The following is a 19980-nucleotide window of genomic DNA, read 5'->3' as shown; positions in this document are numbered from 1 at the left end:
GCGCCACCGATGTCCGACGGCCGACCGTCGGTTTGGTGTGTCCGGGCCTTTACTGCATGATGAAGTTCCACCCAATTAGTTTGGACGCAAACTACTTCTGAATGCATTCTGCTGCTGCCATCATGAGTTACATCATTAATAAAGATTAGTAAGCCCACTCCAGAAGCAGCCATGCATGCCCAAGCCATGAAACTCCACCGTATATCACAGATTAGCTTGTATGTTTTGGATCATGGGCTGATCCCTTCTTTCTGAGGTACCTTCACCTCTGCCCTGTGGAGATTGTTTGTCACTGACTGTTGTTTTTGGATTTTTCTTCTCTTGCAAAGACATCTCTCTTGTCTTCATGATTTATCTTTTCTAACACAAAAGCAGTCTTCACACACAACATTCATGAGTAGACATTCAGAACAATTTATTGTTTATTGTTTAACCAATCAAACAGGACACATCTGAGCAACAAGAAATGCCTGTCATTCACATGTTCTAATACTTTTGCTCACCTAAAAATTGGGTGGCCTGGTACAAAAAGTGTTATGTTTTTAACAAATCTAGATTGAAATACCAGGAAATTAAAGTTGAAATTTGGATCCGTCATCTCATCTACATTTTTTTTTACCTCAAACTCAGTTGTCTTCATTGTCCCCCCTGGGTTTGTGTAGCAGCAGGGGGCTCAGGAAATATTATGCGAGTGGAAGGAAGAATGGATTCCACCAAATATCAAGAAATTCTAGAGGTTAATGTTTTAATGTTAGTCCAGACATTGAAGTTGAAGAGAGGTTGGGTATTCCAGCAAGACAATGATCCAAAGCATACATTGAAATAAACAATGAACTACCTCCAGGGAAGACGGATTAAGGTTTTGGAATGGTCACTAGAGTCCCCAGGCTTGAATATAACTGAAAATCTGTTGAGATCTCAAACATGCCGTACATGCAAGGAGGCCAAATAATATTTCTGAGCTAGATGTGTTCTGCCAGGAAGAATCTTATTAAATAATGCAGAGAATGATACACATTCATTGTAACAGACATTTAAATAAAATGCATGCACCCCACTGGAATAAAATAAGAATACATAATGAAGGGAACAGGCCATTTAGGCCACCTAGCATATTAAGAACACATAATGAGGAGAACAGGCCATCGAGAACACAAGACCATAAGAACACATAATGAGGAGAACAGGCCATCGAGAACACAAGACCATAAGAACACATAATGAGGAGAACAGGCCATCGAGAACACAAGACCATAAGAACACATAATGAGGAGAACAGGCCATCGAGAACACAAGACCATAAGAACACATAATGAGGAGAACAGGCCATCGAGAACACAAGACCATAAGAACACATCATGAGGAGAACAGGCCATCGAGAACACAAGACCATAAGAACACATAATGAGGAGAACAGGCCATCGAGAACACAAGACCATAAGAACACATAATGAGGAGAACAGGCCATTCAGGGCATAACATTTTATTCTTGTCTTGACTCCTAAATCGGGGATAATCTTCCTTTAATTATTTCATTTTTGTTTCAACTTCTTTCACCTAAATCAGTCTTCTCCACATTCCAATTTGCTTAGCGAAACATTGAAGGTACAATAGGTAGGTTTGGACTGCTAACAGTCAAAAGAGGAATTGCAGCAACAAACACCCTCAAACCACAGAACACTGACTTTCCACAGACTGAATATAATGCAAAATATAAAGTGTTATTATGCAGTTCAGTGTTCTCATGCACTGTTTTGGAAAGCTGACAGTGATAAATGCAACAGAGCCTGCCGTCTTTTCGTGGTGTTCTAGCAAGAAAATGTTTGCCGAACAGATGACTTTATAAAATGTTGACTTTGGTGTGCTAGACAACACTATTTATATTTTTTGTCTTTTTGAGATTTTCACTTTAGCTAACCAACTATATTATGAGCAAGCAACGTATTTGGCTATGTAACTAGCTGGATATATAACTAAGATATGATAGTCTACCACAAATGATGGAACTGTAACTTACAGTTTGAGACAAATAAAAGTTTAGCTGAACACAAATGATTGAGCATTTAAAGGGGTAAAAGGAATGTTTAACTGCCCAAATTGCGCTCCAGACTACTACATACTATTGCTTACTATTCAAGCGAAAAATACATACCTAGTCGTAAAACGATACCAGTTCATTATCGGTAGCAACAAGCAAATTGGCTATTAGTTAGCTTGCCGAATTTACATATATCCACCTGAGACTCAACGCGTGTGCAACAATGCTTGCAACGCTCGCTACTATATTCGTTATTGCTTCAGGTGGATATTTTTTAATTCATCAAGCTAACTATGGCTAATTTGCATGTTGCTACTGATAGTGAACTGGTATTGTTTTATAGCTAGGTATATAGTCTTTGCTTTTGTAATAACAATCAGAATAAGCCCCTATGTACTCTGTAAAGAAGAGCTGTTCCACACACAACTCTCTGTAAAGAAGAGCTGTTCCTCACACACACACAGACCTCTCTGTAAAGAAGAGCTGTTCCACACACAACTCTCTGTAAAGAAGAGCTGTTCCTCACACACACACACAGACCTCTCTGTAAAGAAGAGCTGTTCCACACACAACTCTCTGTAAAGAAGAGCTGTTCCTCACACACACACACAGACCTCTCTGTAAAGAAGAGCTGTTCCACACACAACTCTCTGTAAAGAAGAGCTGTTCCACACACACCTCTCTCTGTAAAGAGCATGGTGTATCTTGTTAGAATTAAGTCCTCTTTGTGGTGGGGATAATTGAGAATTGGATCATTCAATTCAAGAGAGCTTTTCTTTGCTGCTTGCATTTTTATCTCCAAATTTGCCTCCCTCCTGTCCAGATTAACAGCATGCATATCAGAGTCCTACGCACTCACCAGCTGAGCTGCATAGTCACTGGGACTGAGTTGCATGTTCACTGCTCTGGATGACTGCATGTGCACATATGGTAATACTACTGGGTATACTATCTTTTGTTTTCACCATACAAAAAAGCAATAACAAGTTTTGATCCAAGGGAGGGAATACTGTAGGAATCCCTGGAAAACCTAACAAGCTACCACTATGCCCATGACTGGCCACTCTTTGCAATAGAATGGTTAAGATGAGATTCTGTACCAGGCGGCTTATCACTGTGCAGAGGACCAGTGTGTTATTTCAAATAAAGAAGGAAGCAGTGATGTTTAACTTTGTCACTTATGAGCTGTATTCAAGTGTACCCATGCTGTATGTGGTTTTAAATATGTATGTAGCGATGGACTGGTGACATTTACATTACATTATTAGCATTTGGCAGACGCTCTTATCCAGAGTGACATACTGTTGATTAGACTAAACAGGAGATAATCCTCCCCTGGAGCAATGCAGGGTTAAGGGCCTTGCTGAAGGCCCTTAACCCTGCGTGGATCTTATTGTGGTTACTCTGGGATAAGACCCACGGACCTTGGGTGTCCTAGTCATTTACCTCAACCACTACGCTACAGGATGACCTGTCCGGGATGTATTACTGCCTCTCACCCAAGGAATGCTAGGACAGGCTCCAGCACCCCCTTCACCCTTCACATGAATCAGATTAGATAATGATGGATGATGGACTACTGTGCTGCTCTGTATTGTTACATTTTATGTCCTTTGCAAAACTTTGCAGAACTGGAAAGATGTTATTCCCCCAAGTTTGACATGAATAGGCAGCGTTGTCACATAATAATGTAGAATTGGGCTTGGAACTGGTTGCAGTATTGGGGCGACATGGCTCAGGAAGTATGAACAGTCGTCTGGCAGTTGGAGGGTTGCTGGTTCGATCCGCCGCCCGGGCTGTGTCGAAGTGTCCCTGAGCAAGACACCTAACCCCCTAATGCTCCTGACGAGCTGGTCGGCACCTTGCATGGCAGCCAATCGCCGTTGGTGTGTGAGTGTGTGTATGAATGGGTGAATGAGAAGCATCAATTGTACAGCGCTTTGGATAAAGGCACTCCTCAAATGCCAACCATTTACCATTTACCATATTGGGTCCCAACTGGGGAACACACTTTAGGAAAAGGAATATAACCTGAATTGTTTCAGTAAATATGCATCTACTATGCTAATCCGTGTTCTGCATTAACAGTGCATTAACACTGTCTGCCAAATGCTTGATTCGAAGATAAGTGTAATGAGTGATAATGGTCTCCAAGCAAAGATTATAGAAAAACCATTTATAGGGAGCCCAGCAGGGGGATATGCACTAAAGGCAATCAATCCAGCAATGAATCAATTGAAGAGGAGGCTGTCGGCATTGCAAAATAGTTTTCTGCCCTGCATATGCCAAAGTACAAAAGTCATATTTTTGTAAATTGGCTTAATTAACAATGCTAAAATGTAAGGTTTGTCACTAGACATTTCAAGCGGGCTTCTATTGGCATTTAACCATCTTGTCATAGACTGCTCGATATGTTGGTTGCCCTATGGAGGTTCAAACACTGAAGACCAGCAGATACCGTGGTCCTCCAGGACCTTAGTGTGAGATCCACAGTTTAGCTGTATGGAGGAATATTCAAAAAGGCAATTCATTTAAGCCTTCTTAAAAATGCGACATCACACGTTTATAAACACTACATAATGCTTTTGTTAGCATTTTTTTATATCGTGCACTACATTACATTACATTACATTACATGGCATTTAGCAGACGCTCTTATCCAGAGCGACGTACAACAAAGTGCAAATTAAACACAAGAACAAGTGCAAAGAGGACCTGAGAGGACAGTATAGTTCCGAGTCCTAGTGTAAACCTGCAGAAAATCAGAACCCTTTAAGAGTACAATCAACTTTCAAACTAGCATACCACAATTGCAGCTAGAATACAAAAATAACAATACCTATACTTGTAACAATATCTATACAATCTATACATAAGTGCCATTACAGTCTAAGGCTAATCATGGTGGTGAGTTGGGGTGGGAAAGGTGTAGCCTGAAGAGATGGGTCTTCAGTCTGCGCTTGAAGGAGGTCAGAGACTCTGCCGTTCTGACATCCACCGGGAGGTCATTCCACCACCGTGGGACCAGGACAGACAGCAGTCGCGAGCGTGAGGTGCAGGTGTGGCGAGGAGGAGGCGCCAGACGGCACAAAGTGGCAGAACGGAGGGGTCTTGTTGGTGTATAAGTCTTGATAAGGGATTGAATATATACAGGGGCTGATCGTTTAACTGCCTGGTATGCGAGCACCAAAGTTTTAAATTTGATGCAAGCCATAACAGGCAGCCAGTGGAGGTTGCGGAGCAGGGGGGTGACGTGAATGTCTGGGAACATTGGATACCAGACGGGCTGCAGCATTCTGGATCAGTTGTAGGGGTCTGATGGCAGATGCTGGAAGGCCAGCCAGCAGAGAATTGCAATAGTCCAGGCGGGACAGGACCATTGCTTGAACAAGGAGCTGAGTGGAGTAGGTGGTGAGAAAGGGTCGGATTCTCCGGATGTTGTACAGGAAGAACCTGCACGCCCGGGTCACCGTAGCGATGTTCTTGGAGAAGGACAGCCTGTTGTCCATCACCACTCCAAGGTTTCTTGCACTAGGGGATGAGGTCACTGTGGTATCCCCTAGTGAGATGGAGAAATCAGAGAAGGGAGAGGTTAAAGCAGGGATGAAGATGACCTCCGTCTTACCTGGGTTGAGCTTTAGATGGTGGTTGCCCATCCAGCTCTGGATGTCTCTCAGGCAGGCGGAGATATGGTTAGAGACCTGTGTGTCTGATGGGGGGAAGGAGAAAAAGAGTTGGGTGTCATCAGCATAACAATGATAGGAGATGCCATGAGCAGAGATAACGGGGCCAAGGGATCTTGTGTAGATGGAGAAGAGGAGGGGTCCGAGGACTGAGCCCTGGGGGACTCCTGTAACAAGGGGGCGAGGGGTTGACACCCCTCCAGCCCAGGACACCTGGGAGGACCGGCCAGAGAGATACGATTTGATCCACTCTAAGGCTGTGCCACAGATCGCTGTAGATGCCAGGGAGGCCAAGAGGATGGAGTGGTTGACCGTGTCGAACGCCGCAGAGAGATCAAGAAGGATCAGGACAGAGGAGAGAGAGGTAGCTCGTGCAGCCTGAAGGGACTCATTGACAGAGAGGAGTGCAGTCTCCGTCGAGTGGCCAGGTCTGAAGCCGGACTGGTGGGGGTCCAGCAGGTTATTCTGAGAGAGGAAGGAAGAGAGTTGGTTGGAGGCGGCTCGTTCAATGGATTTGGATAGAAAAGGAAGGAGAGATACCGGACGGTAGTTTTGAATGCAGGAGGGGTCTAGAGTGGGTTTCTTTAGGAGCGGGGTGATGTAGGCCCTCTTGAATGATGAGGGAAAGCAGCCAGAGGACAGAGAGGAGTTAACAAGGGAGGTGACAAACGGGAGGATGTCAGGCGTGATTGCCTGAAAGAGGTTTGAGGGGATGGGGTCCAGGGCACAAGTAGTAGGGCGGTGGGAGAGCAGGAGGTGAGACACATCAGCATCTGTAAGGGGACAGAAAGAGGAGAAACAGGGGGCAGACACAGAAAGGGAGGCAGGCATAGAAGTGGTGGTGGTCGCGAAGGTGCTGCAGATATCTGCAACCTTCCTGTCAAAAAATACCACAAAGTCATCAGCAGTGAGCGAGGACTGAGATGGTGGGGGAGGTGTGCTGAGGAGAGAGGAGAAAATGGAGACTGGCACTAATTTCAGTGATTCTGTATTTATAATAAATGTTATGTTATGGTTATGTTTTTCAGATTATACACTCAGTGAGCATTTTATTAGGTATTTATTAGACTTAATGGTCTTCTGCTGCTGTAGCCTATCCACTGAGAGGTTTGACGCTTTGTGTCTTCTGCATGCCTCTATTGTAATTAGGGCTGGGTATCGAAGGTCGGTACTTGTTTGGCACCGACCGAATCACTTCGGTACTACCGAGCACCGAAATATGTCAAAACATTCGGTGCCAACTTTCGGTACTTTACTTTTTTTTTTTTATATGTAAAGTATATATCTTGAACCAGTAGAGGGCGAAAGTGAACCGTTGATGGGTCACTTTGACTCACGGGGGTATTGACCCCATTTATGACCCCATAAAGTGACACAAATAAGCACAATACACGTCGTAGCACTCGGTCTGCCCCAGCGTTCAGCATTTGCCAACCATTCGCATCGAGCAATGCACGAGAGAGTGTATTCTCGGATACGCGAGGTGAAAACCATGTGTGTCTGTGGCATTTAAAACAAGGAAAAGACACTCCCCTAATGCTTGTTGATCCGGCTTGCTGATTGGTTGCCCTTTGTTGCCATGAGGTTTTAATTCGTCTCTCATCCAATCACTATATCTGTTCTAAAATCGAACGTGACCGCTGTTTGGATCGCTAGGTAGCGACTGACTGAGGTTGGAAAAACAAATGCGTCCATGCGACACTTCAGCTAATGTACACATCACGGGACCGCATCTGAGGTAAACTTAACGGAGTGAAAAAATGTCACAAGCACAACAACGGTCCAAGGTCTGGCTACATTTCACAAAAACGGAAGACGTCGTAAAATGCAATATTTGCAATAAGAAAGTAGCTGCCAAGACAGGCAACACTTCCAATTTAATGAAGCATTTAATCGTGCACGGCATTGAGACAACAGAGCTGCACCGTGTTCGATTGCATGAAGAAAAAAACGGCAACAAGTGGTGGGGCACAGTCTGCTTCTAGAGTCATCCTCTACACCCTCAGAACGCATATTTTCCACAGCAGGAGACACCATCAGCCAGGAGCGAGCGTGTACTTTTGCACTTGCACTTGTGCATGTTTTGCAGTTCTAATTAAATATTTAATAGTTAATTTAGTAGTTTAATAGTTGTTCAAGTGAAAAAGAAACAATAAACATTTCACACTTAAAATGAATAACATGGACTCTTTCTATGTGGAAAAACTAATGTAAAAAGACTTGCATAATAGTAAAAACATTTTCAGGCTATTGCATTACGAAATGTGCTTTTATTTACATAGGTATCGAAGAAAGTATCGTTTTGGTACCGGTATCGAAACTCAGGTACCGGTATCGGTACCGGTATCAAATTTTTTTGAACGATACCTAGCCCTAATTGTAATGTGTGGTTATTTGCTTACTGTTACCTTCCTGTCAGCTTTGACCTGTCTGCTCCTGTGATGTCTCTTATTTATAATGTGTTTTTGCCTGCAGAACTGCTGATCACTGGATGTTTTTAGTTTTTTGCACCATTCTCTGCAAACTCTAGAGACTATTGTGGGTGAAAATACCAGAACATCAGCCTTTTCTGAGATACTTTTTTAATTACCGGTCTCCCTTCTTCCTTTCCTTTCTGAAATTCTGGAACTTCCTGTCTGCTCCCAACTGTCAACTTATGTCGTCCAGAGCAATCTTCAGCTCCATGAGTGGCCACTCCACTGAGACTCGCGGTTACCAAGGCACTCCACTCTGCTAGAGCCAAATCCCTCTCCTCTGTCCTCATCTTCCTCAACCTGTCGGCTGCCTTCAATAGAGTCAACAAGAAGATTCTACTCTCATCGCTGACTGGGATGGGATAACTTGCATGGTTACCAGGTGACTTGGAGGGGCTCAGTCTCTGACCCACACCCCCTAAGTCCTGCAGGGCTCAGTTCATGGTCCTCTCCTCATGTCTCTTGGTTCTGTTATCTCTTCCCATGGCTTTTCTCTTATGCCGATGACACTCAACTTTCTTTTGTTCCCTCCTAATATGCAGGTCACCACACAGATCTCTGCCTGCTTGGCTGGTATCTCTATGTGGATGGCTTCCCACCACCTGAAGCTGAACCATGGCAAGAGCTTCTCTACATCCCTGCTAAGTCATCTCTGACAATTGAACTCTCACTGACTCTGAGAACTCTGTAGTATCCTCCTGCCATACAGCCAATAATCTTGGGGTGATCCTTGATGACCGTCTCACCTTTACTCTACACATATCCTCCCCTGCCAAAACCTGCAGGTTCCTCGTCCATAACATACACTATATACGTCATCTCCTGGAGAAAGCCACCCAGCTCCGAGTCCAGGTGCTCGTCATCTCCTGTCTGGATTACTGCAACTCCCTCCTGGCTGGTCTCCCACCAGTCAGCCCAGGTCGGCTCATGTCACCCCACTCTCATTACCCTCCACTGACTGCCTACTGCTGCACACATCTGCTCAAGGTGCTAGTGTTGGCATTCCAGGTTACAGGCAGCTGTGTTAATCTTAGAGTGAAAGAAGGAAGACTTAATGAGAGACAGAGGAATAGAAAGATGATAGGAAGGTGTGGAAGGAAGCTATATCACTGGAGAGACAGAACCTATCCATTTTCCATTTTCTCTCTGCTGACAGCAGTTCGGTTCGGTCAGCTCGTAGGACATGAAGGTTGTGGCAGCATTATCGGGAGACAGTCGAGAGAAATACTCCACTGGTGGTAGGGAGGAGAGGATTACAAAAAAGTGGGTGGAGGCAGACAGGTGGTGTAGGTTGCACTGACAGGTGACAGTGGATGGTGGGAGGGATGGATGAGGGTTAGAGGAGAGTAGAAGAGAAAAAGATGGAGTGGTCAGATAGATGGAGTGGTGTTACAGAGAGGTTAGTTGTTGTGCAGCTCCTTGTGAAGACCAGGTCAAGAAGGTTGCCTGCTTTGTGGGTGGGAGGAGAATGTGTGAGGGTAAGGTCAACAGAAGAAAGGAGGGAGAGAGAGGTGGACTCTGAGTTCAGGTTGAAGGCACCCAGGATCAGGGGAGTACCATTTTCTGGTGAGGAGCTAAGCAGGATGTCCATCTTATCCAAGAAGCTCCCCAGAGGACCTGGAGGGCGATAGACAACAATAATAAAAGTTTACATGGGAAAGTAACAGAAACTGCATTAAATTCAAAAGAGGAGAGAAGACACTAGATCTCCATGAGGATGAGATCATTCAATCAATCAATTCAATCATTCCACGGTCAAAGCCACTTCTCCATTCTGACATTTGGTCTGAAAAATGAATGATTACTTGAATCTTTTCGACTACAAAAAATGTTTGTTTTGCTAGAGTCTGAATTACTAAATATTACTAAAACAAAGATACAGGAGTTGAAGCACAATGGAAGTGGGGTTTTTTTTTTGACAAGATTTTCTGTTTTTCAGTGGATACAGATTATTGTGGCTGTGCCTGGTGTGATTAGGAATACAATGGACTCATAATTCATAATTTCAGCTTTTGTTTCCTGGTATTTGCACCTAGATATGTTAAACTACTTAGAACACACCTTTTGCACCTTTGGTATCAGACCACCCAATTTTTAGGTGAGTAAAAGTATTGGAACAGAGAGTATTTAAGTATTAAGTAAATAACACTTAATGTTTGGTAGCATATCCCTTGCTGCAATAACGGCATCAAACCGGCGACCCATTGACATCTCCAAGCTGGGGGGGGGGGGGGGTTCGGGATTCCCTTCAATCTCCTCTTCAGGAGGTGAAATGCATGCTCAATAGTGTTAAGGTCTGGTGATACACTGGCCAGTGTAAAACCTTCCCCTTTTCTCCCTAGTGAAGTCATTTGTTGTGTATGTTTTGGGTCATTGTCTTGCAGCATAATGAAGTTCCTCCCAATTAGTTTGGACACATTTCTTCGTAAGTTGGCGGACAGAATGTTTTTGTAGACTTCTGAATTCATCCTGCTGTTACCATCATGAGTTACATCATCAATAAAGATTAGTGAGCCCACTCCAGAAGCAGCCATGCATGCCCAAGCCACTTCCTCCACCATGCTACACAGATGAGCTTCCTTCTCTCTCCACAATTTCCATCAATTTGGTAGAGGTTAATCTTGGTCACATCCATAAAAATCCAGAACCTCTCTGGCTCATCTCTGTACTTCTTTGCAAATTGTAATCTCGCCTTCTGACTCTTACTACTGATCAGTGGGTTGCATCTTGTGGAATAGCCTCGATATTGCCTCTGTGATTGAGTTACCTTCCCCCCTGCCCTGTGGAGATTGTTTGTGATGTCACTGACTGCAGGGCTGGTAAAGAGAGACAGGGCCAGTAAAGAGTGTGACAGTTGATTTGTGCAGTTTGGATTTACAACATGCAGAGAAGGTGAGGTACTCCCACACTTGTTTTGCCACGTACATGTTACAAAATAAGGAACTGTTGTCATTAAGCAATCTTAAAACGGGTGATACAGATAGAATTGTGAGTTTTAAAATTGCACCATGAAAAAAGGAATGAATGCAAAAAAAACCTGGACTGTGAAACTTAAGGGAGTTTTTGACATTCCAATGTCAAAAAGAGAAATTGGTGTAACTTTTAAAAACCCCTGCTATGGTTGATATTAATCTAAAAGAAAGATTCAGGAGAGCAAGAGCTAGTTTAACAAGAAAGAGCAGAGTGGGTCATATGCATGTTGTACAGTATGTAGACAATTGCACCAGTGAATTGGTACTCAAAGATCTGCAAACCATAGTGATGCACCCAGTGTTGAACTGCAACACATAGACATGGTCTCATTGACAAGACTTTTGTAATAAAAAAAAATTACCTCTGGGGATGAGGCTATACAATTTTGTGACTTTTGATAATCAAGAGTTTGATTATGTTGAAATATGAGGACTGACATAATTGAATTCAAAATCAATCCATCCATCCATCCATTATCTTAACCTGCTTATCCTGAACAGGGTCGCAGGGGGGCTGGAGCCTATCCCAGCATACATTGGGCAAAAGGCAGGAATACACCCTGGACAGGTCGCCAGTCCATCACAGGGCAAACACACCATTCACTCACACACTCATACCCACGGACAATTTAGACTCTCCAATCAGCCTAACCTGCATGTCTTTGGACTGTGGGAGGAAACCAGAGTACCTGGAGGAAGCCCACGCAAACATGTGGAGAACATGCAAACTCCACGCAGAGAGGCCCTGGCCGACCAGGACATTTACATTTACATTTTAGTCATTTGGCAGACGCTTTTAATCCAAAGCGACTTACAAGTGCATAGGTTCTGCCACAAGTCAAAGCATCACATCCAGAACTAGAAAAATACACCTGGACTGCTGTTCTAAACATATAGTCGTCATCATAAGTGCAATTTTTTTTTTTTTTTTTTTTTTTGGGGGGGGGGGGGGGGGGGGTTAGACAGGGATAGGGGTATCAGAAGGGGGGGGCGGGGTAAATCAGGAGGGGGGACTAAGGTAGAGTTTGAACAGGTGTGATTTGAGTCTGCGTCGAAATAGGGGGAGGGATTCTGCTGTCCTGACAGTGGTAGGCAAGTCATTCCACCACTGAGGAACCAGAACGGAAAACAGGCGTGAACGTGCAGCTCGACCGCCAGGTGCCCGTAGAGAGGGAATCGTAAGGCGACCAGAGCTGGCAGACCGGAGTGGTCTAGCTGGGGAGTAGGGAGTGATCAGGGATTGTATGTAATGTGGGGCAGTCCCCTTAGCAGCCTGAAATGCCAACACTAGGGCCTTGAATCGGATGCGTGCGGCAATAGGAAGCCAGTGGAGGCCAATGAGAAGCGGGGTGACATGAGCCAACCTCGAACCCAGAACCTCCTTGCTGTGAGGCAGCAGTGCTACCCACTGCACCATCCGTGCAGCCCCTGAATTCAAAATAGTGCAAGTAATTCAGTTATATTTTATGTGCTTAGCACTTCTTACAATGCACAGAAATGCATTTATGGGGAAATGGGAAAGTGTGAAAATTGACAATTGGCCTGGATCCCTTTCAAAAATAAAAATAAACTGCAAAAAAAAACACTCCATCAAAATACCCTGCTTGCCTTCAGGATGCATGAGTTTTGCTTTCAAATGGGCATATTCTAAGGGGTCTAATGATGTGCCTTCAGTGAAAATGGGCTGTATCTGTTTCTGGATTGAACCCAAATGGACCTGAATCTCCCTCGCAACCTACAGTAACCTCGGGTCCATGCACAAGTATTTTATTTTTCCGTCAGATGACTTTGGAATGTGAATAATTCATAACAACCACCCTAGCTTATTTTTTACAGAAAATAAAAACATTTGCTGGTGTGTAGATACAACACTAGTTTGATAGTGCTTTAAATATCACTGAAAACCCCCTTTTTTATTTTTATTTTTATTTTATTTTTTTACTGTAGGCTAAAGTATCTGACAAAGTGAAAACATGCTTTTATAAATCTTTGCTAATTTATTAAAAATCTAAAACTGAAATCAGATTTTTAACCCTAACCATATTTACATAGGTATTCAGACCCTTTCCTGTGGCACTCCAAATTGTGTTGAGGTGCATTCTGTTTATCCTTGAGATATGTCTAGAAGTTGATTGGAGTCCTGAGCAAGGCCCTTAACCCTGCATTGTTCCAGGGGAGCCAGTCTCCTGCTTAGTCTAATCAACTGTGTATAAGAGCGTCTGCCAAATGCCATTATGTAATGTAATGTAATGATTGGACATAGTTTAGAAAGGCACACATCTGTGTATATAAAGACAAAAAGCCATGAGGTCCAAATAACTTTCTGTAGACCTAAAATTGTGTCGAGGCATAGATCAGGGCAAGGGTATGAAGCCATTTCTAGTTCTGAATAATTGTGAAATAGTACAAGTTTGGAACCACAAGCACTCTTCCTAGAGTTGGCTGTTCCGCCAAACTGAGTAACTGGGCAAGAAGGACCTTGGTCAGCAAGGTGATGAAGACTGGGCCTCAGAGCGAGGTTTACACACTGAGACCGGGCCCTCAGAGCGAGGTTTACACACTGAGACCGGGCCCTCAGAGCGAGGTTTACACACTGAGACCGGGCCCTCAGAGCGAGGTTTACACACTGAGACCGGGCCCTCAGAGCGAGGTTTACACACTGAGACTGGGCCCTCAAGGTGATGAAGAACCCAACAGTCATTCTAACAGCTTCAGAAGTCCTCTGCAGAGATGGGAGAACCAGCCGGAAGGACAACCATTTCCGCAGCACTCCATCATCAGGCCTTTATAAATAAAAATGAAAGGCATACAGTGCCCTCCATAATGTCTTTTTGTATTGATTTGCCACAATTTTAGATATGGAATCCCACAATTAACGTGGTTAAAGTGCACATTCTCTGATTTTATTACTGGGTAATTTTATACATTTTGGTTTCACTATGTTGAAATGACAGCGGTGTTTAAACATAGTCCCCCCATTTCAAGGCACTGTAATGTTTGGGACACATGGCTTCACATATGTTTATAATTAATCAGGTGTGTTTAATTGCCTCCTTAATGCAGGTATGAGAACTATCAAAGTTGTGCCAATGAAAGTGAAAGAAGCCATTATGAGACTGAGAAACAAGTTTTAGGCTTACCAAAATCAACTGTTTGGAACAAAATTAAGAAGAAAGAAAGCGCTGGTGACTAATCAGAAAAGGACTAGCAGGCGAAGGAAGACCTCCACAGCTGATGACAAGAATGAAGAAAATTCCCCAAGCACTCTTCAGGAGTCAGTTGTGGATTTGTCAATGACCAATGTCCACAGAAAACATAATGAACATAAAGGCTACAAACCATTGGTTAGACACAGATGAATTTACGGTAAGAGCAAAGTATGGAGGAGAGAAGGAACTGCCCAAGATCCAAAGCATACCACCTCATCTGTGAAACACGGTGGTGGGGGTGTCATGGCCTCTTCTTACCCTGATGACATCACTCTGGAACAGGGTGACTCTGGACTCATCAGACCACATGACCTTCTCCAATCTTTATGCTCCCTAGCTCCGATTAGCCTCACTGATGAGTGGTTTTCTTCAGGCTACAAGCTGTTTAGTCCCAATCCCTTGAGTTCTCTTCGCATTGTGTGTGTGGAAATGCTCTTACTTTCACTATTCAACATAGCCGTGAGTTCTACGGTTGATTTTTTACGGTATGATTTCACCAAACGCTTAAGAGATCGCCGATCACGATCATTCAAGATTTTTTTCCGACCACATTTCTTCGTCAAAGATGATGGTTCACCGCTATCCTTCCAGCTTTTAATAATGCGTTGGACTTTGCTTGATGCAGGCCAATAATTTGACCCTTCTGAAACAGATTAACACCTTTTCCACGGCCACAGGATATACTGTATATTCCGACATGGTTGTTTAAGAAATTAGAAGCTACTCACTGCATCAGTTAGGTTTAAATAACTTGTTGCCAGCTAAAACATATTAATCACTGCAGTAATTATCCAATGGAAGGCTCTTACCTATTTGCTTAGTTAAATCCAGGTGGTGACTTTTTTTTTGGCCAGCAGTGTAGAAACCTTTATTTTGACAGGGAAGAACATACAGACCTGGACCTGCTACAAACAACATATACAGAGAATACAGTAGTAAAAAATATACAAATGTGCACAATACAGTGATAAAGTACAGAAGTGCAAAGTACAGTAGCTGTCAAAATACAGTAAGCAAATGAAGCACATGCAGTGCAATCAGATAATCAGTGACAATTACAAATGACAGTCTCATACATGTCAGCTAATATTTCTTTAAGTGTTCACAGGCAAATAAGGGATGGCAGCTCGTTCTGTTTCTGGAAGGAATTCCAGAGTGTAGGACCCACAATGCAAAATGCAGAATTTCCCCATTATGTGCTAGCTGTAGGAATGTTTAATGCTAGTGGTACGTGTGATCTAGTGGGGTAGTTTAGGACATGAAATGAAAGGAGGCTGGATAGATACAGAGCTAGTTTGGCAATGAGAGCTTTATATGGAAATAAGACTCCATGATGTTCTCCCCTGAGCTCAAGGGAGGGCAGTGATGGGTTCTGAACCCCTCGTCAGTGATGAATCTTAAGGCACTATGATAAATGGGGTCAAGAGAATTTAGGATAGTGACTGAGGCGTGCATCTACAGGGTGTCGCCATAGTCAATAATTGGCAAGAAATTTGTCTGTATAATCCTTTTTCTACTCTCCAGGGTGAAACAGGTTCTAATTTTATTTCTCAAATATGCAATATGGTGGCTGAATTCAATGTCGGGGATTTCTGCAATCTCAGCAATGTTAATTAATTAATTAATTTTAATGAATCCTTGTTCATCCACATATGTGGATAGGAAAATGCTGGTCTATGATGGGGGGGTTAGAGTGAATCAGTTGTTTGATTGTTAATCAGGCAATGGGGGGGGCTGGTCTCTTGGGATCGCTTTGCCTGCTGGCCTCATACCTTTTTTATTTTATTTACAATACTTGTGAGGGGTGTTAATATTTTTTTCTTTTTCAGAAAAAATTAGATTACTTCACAAAAAACACAATAATGAAAAACAACCAGCGCATTAGTGACTGCGTTTTGTAAAAAACTGGTAGTTTCATTCCAGTTTCTGAATGAGTGTGTGGAGGAAATCTTGCAGTACTTTAGCTGGTAGTGGTCTGGTGTGACTCTCCAGCTGATTATCAATTTCCTTCTGTTCTAATATCGTCTAAAGCATGTTTCATGTGAATATCTGCTGAAGCTGAGGCGGATTAGTCTTGGGCAGGGGTTCTGTACTGAAACACGGTTCTGCTTCTGATTGTGTAGAAGATCCAGCAGATGTCGGAAGGCTCCATGTTTGGCCATGGGCTGAAGCACCTGTTCCACAGCCGGCGGCGGTCCCGGGAGCGCGAGCAGCAGAGTTCCCAGGACTGCAGTGGAGGGGCGGGCCGGACCGGGGCGTACTCCGACCATGAGTCCGCGGACGAGAAGGAGCGCTCGCCGGAGATGCACCGTGTGTCCTACGCCGTCTCCCTGCATGACCTGCCGGCAAGGCCCACGGCCTTCAATCGTGTCCTGCAGCAGATCCGCGCCCGGCCCTCCATCCGCCGCGGGGCCGGCCTGCACAGCAGCCGCCGGACCAAGAGCAACCCGGCCGCCGAGGGCTCCAAAGGGGGGAGCCCCCACCTGGCGCGCCGCGGGGCCCAGGAGGCCTCCCTCAGCCTGGGCCCCCAGCATAGCCGCCCCCGCTCATCCTCCACCACCGACACGGCCCTGCTGGCCATCGACTCCCCTCTGCAGTGGGGGCCCGAGGACCCTGACCGATCTGCTGAGAAGGTAAAATGGCAGAGGACATGACAGAAACCTGAGACAGGGTTAGAACCATGGCACAGGAGCCTTAGGGTTGAGTGGAAGCTGTTGGGTGGAGTTAACAGCTCTGGGTTGGGTTAGAACCATACTGACAGTGGTAGAACCATTAGGGTTACAACCTTGCAGTAGGGTTAGAACCTTAGGATGGTGTTTGAACCTTAATACCGGGTTAGAACCTGGGATAGGGTAGAAACCTGAGGCTAGAGATTGCCTAAGCCTAAAACTTGTCACCGGTGATCATACTAGTTTATTGCCATACAACAGCAAACGCTGGCATCAGAGGTGGGTACCACTGCTGCAGCTCCTCTCTGCAACATCCAAACAGGGTTTTGGTCTGAACTGGGCATTATGGTGAGGTTAGAACTTTAAGAGAGATCCATATTAAAAGGTGATAATTATATCATAGATGGGGAACTTGAACATACAGTAGGAGCCTCAGGAGAGGTAAGAACCCTAGAACAATGGGGTGACAACATTATTATAGAGAACATTCGGAGAGGTGTGAGGGAACATAAGGCACAAAACAAGTCTCTCAAAAACATGCAAAGACATAATTATTTGGAAGCAAGCTTGAATCCAGAGGCTGGATAACATGGTGTAGGTGTAAAATAAGGAGTCTGTGGAGATAGACACTATTTTTCTTATCCCTTCTGCTGTAATTATAGGAGACACTGCTCTGCCCCAGAGGCTTCTGTGCAGAGTTAATAATAACTCATGTGTTTCATTTGGAACCAGGTCTATTAGATTCTTAACTGAGCATTTTTCAAAGTGAACTGACAGCAGTGTCCTCTTTGTTGCCTCTTTGTCATCCTGTCAGTGGTACAGGAGTGTTGTCCTGTCAGTGGATCAGGTGTTTTAGCATCACCCTGTTAATGGGACAGGTGTCTTAGTGTAGTCCTGCTGGAGGTACAGGTGTCTTATTGTGGTTCTGTTGATGGTACAGGTGTCTTAGTGCAGTCCTGTTGATGGTACAGGTGTCTTAGTGCAGTCCTGCTGGAGGTACAGGTGTCTTGGTGTGGTCCTATTGGTGGTACAGGAGTATTACTGTTGTCCCTTTGCTGGTACAGGTGTCTTAGTGCAGTCCTGTTGGTGGTACAGGTGTCTTGGTGCAGTCCTGTTGGTGGTACAGGTGTCTTAGCATCACCCTGTTAGTGGTACAGGTGTCTTAGTGCAGTCCTGTTAGTGGTACAGGTGTCTTAGTGCAGTCCTGTTGGTGGTACAGGTGTCTTAGTGTGGTCCTGTTAGTGGAACAGGTGTCTTAGTGCAGTCCTGTTGGTGGTACAGGTGTCTTAGTGTGGTCATGTTGGTGGTACAGGTGTCTTAGTGCAGTCCTGTTAGTGGAAAAGGTGTCTTAGTGTGGTCATGTTGCCGGTACAGGTGTCTTTGTGCGTTTCTGTTGGTGGTACAGGTGTCTCAGTGCAGTCATTTTGGTGGTACAGGTGTCTTAGTGCAGTCCTGTTGGTGGTACATGTGTCTTAGTGCAGTCCTGTTGGTGGTACAGGTGTCTTATTGTGGTCCTGTTGGTGGTACAGGTGTCTTAGTGTGGTTTTGTTAGTGGTACAGGTGTCTCAGTGCAGTCCTTTTGGTGGTACAGGTGTCTTAGTGTGGTCCTGCTGGTGGTACAGGTGTCTTAGTGCGGTCCTGTTGGTGGTACAGGTGTCTTAGTCTGGTCCTGCTGGAGGTACAGGTGTCTTAGTGTGGCCATGTTGGTGGTACAGGTGTCTTAGTGCAGTACTGCTGGTGGTACAGGTGTCTTAGTCTGGTCCTGCTGGTGGTACAGGTGTCTTAGTGTGGTCCTGCTGGTGGTACAGGTGTTTTAGTGTGGTCCTGCTGGTGGTACAGGTGTCTTAGTGTGGTCATGTTGGTGGTACAGGTGTCTTTGTGTGGTTTTGTTGGTGGTACAGGTGTCTCAGTGCAGTCCTTTTGGTGGTACAGGTGTCTTAGTGCAGTCCTGCTGGTGGTACAGGTGTCTTAGTGCGGTCCTGCTGGAGGTACAGGTGTCTTAGTGTGGTCCTGCTGGTGGTACAGGTGTCTTAGTGCGGTCCTGCTGGTGGTACAGGTGTCTTAGTCTGGTCCCGCTGGTGGTACAGGTGTCTTAGTGTGGTCCTGCTGGTGGTACAGGTGTCTTAGTGTGGTCCTGCTGGTGGTACAGGTGTCTTAGTGTGGTCATGTTGGTGGTACAGGTGTCTTTGTGTGGTTTTGTTGGTGATACAGGTGTCTCATTGCAGTCCTTTTGGTGGTACAGGTGTCTTAGTGCAGTCCTGCTGGAGGTACAGGTGTCTTAGTGCGGTCCTGCTGGTGGTACAGGTGTCTTAGTCTGGTCCTGCTGGTGGTACAGGTGTCTTAGTGTGGTCCTGCTGGTGGTACAGGTGTCTCAGTGCAGTCCTTTTGGTGGTACAGGTGTCTTAGTGTGGTCCTGCTGGAGGTACAGGTGTCTTAGTGTGGCCATGTTGGTGGTACAGGTGTCTTAGTGCAGTACTGCTGGTGGTACAGGTGTCTTAGTCTGGTCCTGCTGGTGGTACAGGTGTCTTAGTGTGGTCCTGCTGGTGGTACAGGTGTTTTAGTGTGGTCCTGCTGGTGGTACAGGTGTTTTAGTGTGGTCCTGCTGGTGGTACAGGTGTCTTAGTGTGGTCATGTTGGTGGTACAGGTGTCTTTGTGTGGTTTTGTTGGTGGTACAGGTGTCTCAGTGCAGTCCTTTTGGTGGTTCAGGTGTCTTAGTGCGGTCCTGCTGGTGGTACAGGTGTCTTAGTCTGGTCCTGCTGGTGGTACAGGTGTCTTATTGTGGTCCTGTTGGTGGTACAGGTGTCTTTGTGTGGTTTTGTTAGTGGTACAGGTGTCTCAGTGCAGTCCTTTTGGTGGTACAGGTGTCTTAGTGTGGTCCTGCTGGTGGTACAGGTGTCTTAGTGCGGTCCTGTTGGTGGTACAGGTGTCTTAGTC

At 44.9% G+C, this 19980-nt stretch overlaps 1 protein-coding gene across 1 annotated transcript in view; it reads left to right on the top strand.

Moving 5' to 3' along the window:
- Nucleotides 1–19980, top strand: part of LOC133138183 (transmembrane and coiled-coil domains protein 2-like) — a 57709-nt gene that overhangs the window by 2848 nt on the left and 34881 nt on the right. Inside the window, exon 2 of the mRNA XM_061256724.1 lies at nucleotides 16500–17009. Within this exon, the coding sequence (XP_061112708.1) occupies nucleotides 16500–17009 (510 nt within the window). The remainder of the gene's footprint in view (nucleotides 1–16499; nucleotides 17010–19980) is intronic.

The sequence above is a fragment of the Conger conger genome, chromosome 10, assembly GCF_963514075.1.
Source record: "Conger conger chromosome 10, fConCon1.1, whole genome shotgun sequence".
In the NCBI taxonomy this organism is placed as follows: Eukaryota; Metazoa; Chordata; class Actinopteri; order Anguilliformes; family Congridae; genus Conger; species Conger conger.
Note: the sequence above shows the minus strand (reverse complement) of the source record. Positions and strands in the feature narration are given on the sequence as shown.